At 47.6% G+C, this 8,572-nt stretch overlaps 1 protein-coding gene across 2 annotated transcripts; it reads left to right on the top strand.

Annotated features, from left to right (window-relative positions):
• Positions 1–424: 424 nt before the first annotated feature.
• On the top strand, positions 425–6,143 carry DPM2 (dolichyl-phosphate mannosyltransferase subunit 2, regulatory). 2 transcript variants are annotated; one of them, XM_053374033.1, is made up of 4 exons: positions 425–532; positions 1,505–1,594; positions 2,863–2,965; positions 4,331–6,143. In XM_053374033.1, exons 1-4 carry the CDS (start codon positions 530–532, stop codon positions 4,387–4,389), a joined length of 255 nt encoding a protein of 84 aa, XP_053230008.1. In that variant the 5' UTR covers positions 425–529; the 3' UTR covers positions 4,390–6,143. The 2 variants fall into 2 exon arrangements, with proteins under 2 accessions (XP_053230008.1, XP_053230009.1); XM_053374034.1 differs by lacking the exon at positions 425–532 and adding an exon at positions 776–875.
• The last annotated feature ends 2,429 nt before the right edge of the window (positions 6,144–8,572 follow it).

Here is an 8,572-nt window from a genome sequence, read left to right as displayed (position 1 = left end):
AGGAAGCTCCCTAAGGTCCAGGCTCACTTACAGGACAGAAAGCCCCATTCAACTAATCAGGGTTTTACTTCTGGGAAGACATTTGCAGGACTGCACTGCAAATGGCCAACAAAACTGAACATTTCACACAAAAACAGTATGTGGTTGGGAAAGGGCTTTTTCTTCGATGGTCCCTGTTCTTGATGCTTTTTTGGGGAGGGGCAGGGACACTTTCCCCCCCCCTCCCCTGTTACAGCTCCCTCCACTGGTAATATGAGCAGCCTGTCAGTTAGAATGAAATAAATATTCTTTCGAAAAATAAAATATGGCGTCCGTGGTTCCGTCTGTTTATTCAGTAAGTCTATGGTGAGGTTTCGACGTTCCCGAAAGTCACTTGCTAGTATAGCCTTTCCTCCTTTTCCTATCTCTATGGTTGGGTGCTCCCTTCCGGCGCTTGTATTACGTCCTGAGTTCTGGTTGGACAGCCTGGCCGGAAGTGAGCCCGTCAACCCGCCTTGGAAAGGGAGAGACCGGACTAGCCGCGCTTACTATGGTGAGTCCCTTTCCCTCCCCGCTGGTTGAGGGTCTCGCTGCGGGGAAAGGGCGTTTTGCTGCCTCTCTTTCGTTGGGACTCATATTGGGGAGCTGGGCGTTGCAGGGGCGGCCGCGTCCCTTGTTTGTTTTCTTGTGGTTCTCAAGTTGTGAGTATCCAAATGTTGTTGGACTACAACTCCCATCATCCCTGAGCTCTGGCCTTGCTAGCTAGGGGTGATGGGAGTTGTAGTCCGACAACATCTGGGGACACACAGCTTGAGAAAGGCTGGTAGAATCATCTGTAGCTCAGCCAGGGAGCAGCGCTCTCGAACGGACCTTTCTCAGGAACTCTCCGAAGCATGGTTGTCACACGATGATAGGGCACATAAGTTTTATGAAAAGAACACCGCACTGCCCTTGGGGGGTGGGGGCTGGGCGGTGGGGTTTGGACCTTGTTATACGATATGGGTCGATTCTCATGGACAGCTGTGGAACGATACATTGGTTTGATCTGTTTTCACTTTACAGCATAACGTCAAGTATTGGGTTTCAATATATTAATTATTTAATGCAATCTACTCTTTTTTGAAAATCGTTTACTTAAAGAAAAGAAGCAAAGGTTGTTGTTGTTTTAAAAAACAACCTCTGGGTTGTTTGCACGGAGTTAAAATAATATACAATTCTAACAATATAACAATAATTTTGAACAGTTTAAATTAGTAAAAGAATCAATCATTTCAACGCCCTGCCCAAAAAAACCTAGCACAAATAGCATAACATTTAAATTTCTGATTTTGTTCATATTTTTGTAACATTTTATGTGAGCTTGTCTGTAATGTTTGCTTTTTATCTGTATTTTGTTAACAAATGTTTTACATTGTGTTTTGTAAACCACTTGGATGTTGAGTAAACGGCGTATATGTTGGTTTATGTTATATCTTGACTGCCTTTCATTGAGACGACCCTAATTTTTCTTCTACCTTTGTTTTAGGCCACTGCTACTGACCAGTTGGTTGGGTATGGCTTGGTAGCCTTCAGTCTCATTCTCTTTGCTTACTATACTGTCTGGATTATCATTCTGGTATGTTATTTATTATTGTTTTTAAAAAATCTTATTTTAGTACATTTATACCCAGCCTTTCCTCCAGGGCACAGGTAGGAAAACTGAGGCCTGGGGGGTGCAATGTGGCCCTTAAGGCCTTTCTATTTGGCCCTCAGAACTGCTCCCCACAGCTCACCCGTCACCTGCCTGAATGGAAGGTAGAGAGGTGTGTGTGCAGAAATTAGCCTGCTGTATAAGGGTGAAATGTTACATTCTTTGATTGGCCCACTTTTGCCTCTGGTCCCACCCACCATTAGCATGTACCTCTTAGGATGCTCAGATGAGAATGTTGCCCCTGTGCTGAAAACGGTTCTCTACTTTTGCTCTAAGGAGCTCAAGGTGCTCTGTAATATTCTCCCTGTCCCCAGCTTATCCTCGCAACAAGCCTGTGAGGGAGGTTAGGCAGAACAATAGTTATTGAACCAGCACCACTTAGTAAGCACTGTGACTGAGTGTGGGTTTAAATCCCGCTTCCTCGTCTCACTTGAACCATGGCACAACACCGGTTCTTGCAAATTCAATTGCGGCACAATTGTGATAGCAGCTCTTCCAAGGTTTTGGACGGGGATTTCCCCCTGTCTTACCAAGAGATGCTGGAGATTGAACCTGGGACCTTCTGCATGCCAAGCAGATGCTCCAACACTGAGCCACAAACCTTCCCAAAGAGGAACTTAAGAAGCTGCCTTATTCAAAGTCTCACAAGCAGCCCATCTAGCTCAGTATTGTTAAGACTGCCCAGCAGTGGGTCCCCAGATTTTAGATTGGGGACTTTTCCAGCCCTACGAGGAGATGCTGACGATTATAATAATAATAATAAATTTTATTTATACCCCGCCCTCCCCAGCCAAGGCCAGGCTCAGGGCAGCTAACAACCAATAATAAAAACAAGTTGAATAAATACAACTTAAAAACAAGATTAAAATACAACATCAAAACATTAAAATGCAGCGTGTAGCCTTTTGCATTTCAAGCACATGCTCTGCCACTTAGCTATAGAACTTGTGTAGGAAAGTCTTTCCTGTCGCCCGCTCTGTAATCCTATGTACTGGAGGTTTCAGGGGTTGAATCCAGGAAGTTCCAGGTGTAAAGTGTGAGCTCCCTAACCATTGAGTTTGTGGTCCCTTTGACCTTCACAAACTCTCTGTGCAAAAAAGGTGGAGGGGTGTTGGAATCTGGTCTACTGCTGAGGGTACAGGCAGAAACATTTCCCCATTTACACTCACTGACATATGCACCTGTTCCTTCAGCCCTTCATTGAAATTGACCACCTGATTCACAAGTATTTTTTGCCACGAGAGTATTCGGTGATCATCCCTGTCGTTGCGGGGCTTGTATTGCTGCTCTTTATAGGTAAGTCAAATCTTCATGTCTTCATGTTGTGTTGTGTTTTTTACAGATGGAAACCTGTGATAAGAACTTAGCAAAGAATCTCTGTATTGATCCATAATATGGGTGTAAGGTAAAGGTAAAGGTACCCCTGCCCGTACGGGCCAGTCTTGCCAGACTCTAGGGTTGTGCGCTCATCTCACTCTATAGGCCGGGAGACAGCGCTGTCTGCAGACACTTCCGGGTCACGTGGCCAGCGTGACAAGCTGCATCTGGCGAGCCAGCGCAGCACACGGAACGCCGTTTACCTTCCCGCTGGTAAGCGGTCCCTATTTATCTACTTGCACCCGGGGGTGCTTTCGAACTGCTAGGTTGGCAGGCGCTGGGACCGAACGACAGGAGCGCACCCCGCCGCGGGGATTCGAACCGCCGACCATGCGATCGGCAAGTCCTAGGCGCTGAGGTTTTACCCACAGTGCCACCCACGTCCCTATGGGTTTATTGCCCAATAATTAACATTCTCTGGCCAGCAAATGATACAAAATGTAAAAGCTGAAAAAAAATAATAATGGGGGGGCGCAAGCCTCCAGATCTCGTTGCACTATAGCTTCCATCAGCCCCAGCCAACAATCTGAAAGGCATGTCACAGAAAAACGAGGAGATTAAAACAAACACAGGTAGTAGTTCAGGGGTGGGAAACATCCAGTCTCCCCATTTGGCCCACAAGCCCCAATCCATGCCCACTTGCCCCACACCTGACGTTGCATGTGAGATCAGTAGTGGGGCAGGTAGAGACACGGCTGCAGAAAGCAGGACTGAATAGCACATCAACTGGTGACCGGAGAGTTAAATCCTGCCTGGTTCAGGCATGCCAGCAAGTTCTTGCTAGAAACTGTTTGGTGTACCCAAACCCTGAAGAAAGCAGAGGACGGTAATCCTGCTTGGGCAGTACCTCCCCACAACCAACTGGAGTGGGAAACTGTTCAAGGAAAGGAGTCAGAAATTACTCGTCTCTTTGCAGAACCAATGGAGTAGCCCCACTTACCTTCTTTCCCTCTGCTGCAGCCTGATGGAGTAGCTGCTGGAAGATGACAATCACGCGAGGGAGGTGCCTGATGGAACTGGCTTCTCAGCAGAACCTTTCTTATTTGTGTTGCCTGTTCTCCCTTTCACATAACCTGAAGTGCGCAGTGTAAAGCCTAGGGGGCGAGGAAATGAGGTTCCTTCCTCACTTCAATATATAGAGAAGAGTTCTTCCAATGCACCAATGGTTCTATTGCCATAGAACAGCTTTGTTTCTTGAATAACTTGATGGCCGAGAGTCTGACGTTGCTCAGGGCAGCACAGCAGTGCCTTAAAACAGATTTCCCTCCCATTGTGTTTTGCTAGGAATGTTCATAGCCACCATCACATGGAAGAACAGGAAGACTGCGAAGAAATCTGCATGAAGGTGGCAAGAAGGAAGGAGCACACAGGAAATCCGGCAGGCACTTTTGACATCAGCAACGTGTGTGGGTTTTCCCCCATCAAATCATTTTTACTGAACAGCAACACATTTTCTGGGGCGGCCCAGCCCACAGTAACTAGCAGACACCAGCAGCAAATGCTAGGAAGGGTGGAGGGACTTGGCTGCTACCCTCATCAACTATGTCCCAGTCTGGGTATGGACCAAAGGGACTCAGAGCCAGAGGCACCACAAACAATGCTGCTCTGTTCCAGCCTTTTGGAATACTTAGATCAGTACCCCAGTGTCCTCTTGGCTACCCCAGTAAAGAGCCTAAATCTGGGGTAGCCAGCAAGACGCTCTTCAGATGTTGTCACACTCAAACTCACCCCCATCATCCCATAACCATTGGCCATCCAGTGGTTGCGACTCCACCCCAAAGTAAAGGGCACCGGGTTCCCCATCCCTTCTCTGGAAGGGAGGCCTTGTCTAAACAGAGGTCTTCCTCCGTCTCTCAAATGCTGTAGGGGATGTCTTGGAGTACAGATGGAGAACCTGTGGCCCTTCCAGATGTTGTTAGGCTACATCTCCTGCCATCCCTGAACCATTGGGGGCTGATGGGAGCTAGAGTCCCAACAGCATCTGCAAGGTGCCATATTGGCTACCTCTGGTTGCACTGCAACCTCTTTTTGTTGACACACTTTTTCCTCTTCTCCTGCCTCCTCCACCTCCTTCGATTCCATCTCTCTGCCACCACCAGTCTCACTCCCCTTTCAGCTCTTTGGACCATGTTTTCCTTCAGTTCAGCCTCCCCTAGTACAGTGCCCTGCCGTCACTGTGGATTACTACTCCCAGAAGCCCCGGGCAGCTCTGCTGCATCCTGCGAGCCCCTTTGCTTGTCAAAATTGCAAAAGAGGTCCTAGGAACACTTTCACATGTTCACTGGCAGCATTTGGACAGCCAGACTTTTGAAGCAGGGTCATATAGTTGAAACCGGCACTCTTACTGCTGTGCTGACCCGGAGTTGTCTGATGAGTAAGCAGGCCCCTGATGAGAGCAGAGCTTTGCCTGCAGCTGTGGCATTATGTGTGCAATTATGGCCCTGCCAGTGTTGCTGTTCGACTCCCAACTTCCATCATCCCTAAGCATTGGCTGTGCTGACTGAGGGTGATGGGAGTTCGAGTCCTCCAATGGTTGGAGGGCCACAGATTCCTTAGAGCTTGTCTGAGGCTGCCTGGCTGGCCTGGTTTTTTAAGGAGTTCAAGAAGCACACAAGAGCCCGCTTTTGTTGTCCTGGAGTATTAATTCAGTTTTGTAATTTTATTAACCCAGAGGCGGGGAAAGTTAATCCACTAGGTGGGCTTGAGTTGGTCTGGGGCTCAGACTGCACATCTGTTAAATGGAGGTATAAACACTGAGGGGGGTTGATGGTTCCACTCACAGCATGGGGATTCACAAGCAGGAAGAACCTTTTTTGAAACCACCCTGTCTTTTGAACGTTAAAAAGAGAAAGAGGAGAGGAAAAGCTGGAAGCAGTGCCCGAAAAGCCGTGCAAAAGAATATCCAATCCAGTCCTACTCAGTGTAGACCCATTGAAATGATTGGGGATGACTTAATTTAGCCCCATTCATTTTAGTGGGTCTACTGTGAAATAGGACTAGCATTGGACAACCCTCTGTATGGCTCTTTGAGCTGAAAACAGGTTTCCTGACCAAAGTGTATTGAGCTTATCAGAATAAACAGTTAATGGCCCCTCTTCTTCTAGTTTTGGTTGTTGCTATTATTTTCTCTGCCTATGTATGTATTGGAGACTCTCCTCAGAATTGTCTCCTCAGGCTCTTGCCCTGTAATCCCCAGCAGCTCTGGTAATAAAGTATGTGCTGGTTTCTTCCATGGGTACAGTTTTGCAGGCTGCATCTCTTTTCTTTATTTATTTCAGCTTTATAGAGCCGTATTTTGGCAGGGGTGGGGCGGCACCTTCCTGTTTCGCCTCAGCTGGCCCCTTCACGTTTTACCTCAGGTAGCATCTTCCCATTTTACCTCAGGCAGCGAAATGGGACGCACCACCCCTGCCTTCCTCAAACAAAAAACGATTGTGGTTGGTGGTGAGTGATGAGTGGGGAAGAGGTTCAAAATCTGGTGTCTCCAATGAAAAGAAGCAGGGGGTGGTCTCTCTCTCTGAAGAGGCCCTGCCAGGCAGAAGAGAGAAAACTGGGCTGGTTGTAGACAGTCTGACCTGGCATAAGACAGATGATGTTCCAGTCCGGATGTTCTTCCAGAAGCCCTGTTTATTCAGCCTTCGTCCTGATTTGCTTGCATGAAGCTTATGTGGTGGTTGGGCTATGGGGTCACGTCCACATCTTACATTAAAAACATGGCTTCCCTCAAAGAACCGTAGTCCATCCACCACAGAACTGCATCCTTAACAAACTGCAATTCCTAGGATTCCCGGGGGTGGGAGGGTCACATGGTCTGAATGTATGGTGTGAATGTGACCCAAAACCTGGTCTTTATTGAGCATTAATTTTTATTCGTTTACAGGGCAGTTATATGACATGGAGGATTCATCCTCTTAACTGATTGCAGGGTGTTTACATGTTTTTCCATTATTTGTTCCACACTTTTCAATGCCTTTCCCATCAGTTTTTTAGCTGCAAAAAGTCAGATTCTTTTTTAAAAGTGGATGTATTGTGCTATGCCAACAGAGTGGTTTAATTCACTCTGATCGTCAAGTCCTGGTATGCACTTGACTGAAATACAGGAATCTTAAGAATATTCCAGATGGAGGAGGGCTTCCATGGATGGTTGTCAGACAGGTGTAGACACATACAGGTTGCCTACCCCTGGTGCAAAGGCTAAAGCAGCATAGTAAATTGGCAGCAGTGGTTGGTACCTATTGGTACTGCAGTGTGGAAGGCCCCAAGTTTGCCAGGCCTCCTGGTAGGACCTGAACTATCCAAGTTTCCCCAGCTCCCTTCACATGGCAGGTGGGTTTGAATCTCCAAGTGGGCAAGAGCTGGTGGCAGACAATAGCATGAACATTATGGGGACCTGCCCTTCTCTCCTCCCCTCTCCCAGTTAACCTCTGCCTCCAGGGCTGTGACATAATCGGTGGCCTCTCCCTTGATATTACCAGGGGCCACCCCTAGGTATCAGGTTTGAAATCTGGGGTGCTCCCAACCTGGTACCACTAGAAGCCCTGGTGACCATCAGTGCATACCCTCCCAAGTGTGCCAATTTCCAGGGACGATCCCAGAATTACGAAAGTCATTCTGGCTTCTGATTTGATGCCAGAATGTCCCTATTTCCCCTGCCAGTGCTGCTGCGAACAAGCTCAGGGAGGAGGAGGTGACACGTGTCCTTAAGGTCCACAAATAACAACACTTTGGAGGTCCCAAGCCTCAAGGAGGTTAGATTGGTTTCAACTAGGGCCAGGGCCTTTCCAGCACTGGCCCTGACTTGGTGGTACACTCTGTCACAAGAGACTAGGGCCCTGTAGGACTTGACATTTTCCGCAGGGCCTGCAAGACAGAGCTGTTCCGCCTGGCCTTTGGTTTGGACTCAGTCTGACCCTTATGTTTCCTTCCCCTTATGGTCTTGATTTATTGGCTACTTTAAAATGAGGCTGCATTTTAAATTGCATTTTAACCTGTATTTTAGATTGGTTGTTTCCCCCCCCCCTTTCCCCCTATTATGTTTTTACTGTGATTTTATTGATGTTAGCCACCCTGAGCCAGGCTCTGGCCGGGGAGGGTGGGGTATAAATAAATGTTTTTATTATTATTATTATTATTATTATTATTATTATTATTAAGTGGCAGCAGCGGTAGTGGTGGCTGCAAAGCAGCATCACGTTACCACTCCATGGCTGCTGCTGCTGCTGCAGCCATTCTCCTCCCTCCTCCTCTCCTGTGGGCAGCTCACAGCGACTGCTAGAGAGCAGGTGAGGAGGAGAAGGGGCTGCTGCCGCTAAGGCCCTGCCCTGTGTGACACACCAGCTCTGAGGGGCAGGCAGAGGGCAGGACCCCCCTGGGCAGGGAGAAAGGGGGAGCAGAGTGCAAGGAGTTTTGATTTTTTTAAAAATATAAAAAAGTGCTTTGTGGATCTGAACTTGCCCCTTTGTAAAATCTATTTATTGGGGTGTGCGTTCTTTTTTGTAAATCTACCAAAAAATAAAATCTTTATTA

Source organism: Podarcis raffonei, chromosome Z (genome assembly GCF_027172205.1).
Source record: "Podarcis raffonei isolate rPodRaf1 chromosome Z, rPodRaf1.pri, whole genome shotgun sequence".
NCBI classification, from domain to species: domain Eukaryota; kingdom Metazoa; phylum Chordata; class Lepidosauria; order Squamata; family Lacertidae; genus Podarcis; species Podarcis raffonei.
This window is presented reverse-complemented; position numbering and strand designations above follow the sequence as displayed.

What these genes read in the sequence shown, in the direction of transcription:
- DPM2 (XM_053374033.1), top strand. An exon ending in CTGTCTGGATTATCATTCTG is followed by an intron (nt 1,595 to 2,862) that starts GTATGTTATTTA and finishes CTGTTCCTTCAG; the next exon opens with CCCTTCATTGAAATTGACCA. An exon ending in TGTATTGCTGCTCTTTATAG is followed by an intron (nt 2,966 to 4,330) that starts GTAAGTCAAATC and finishes GTGTTTTGCTAG; the next exon opens with GAATGTTCATAGCCACCATC.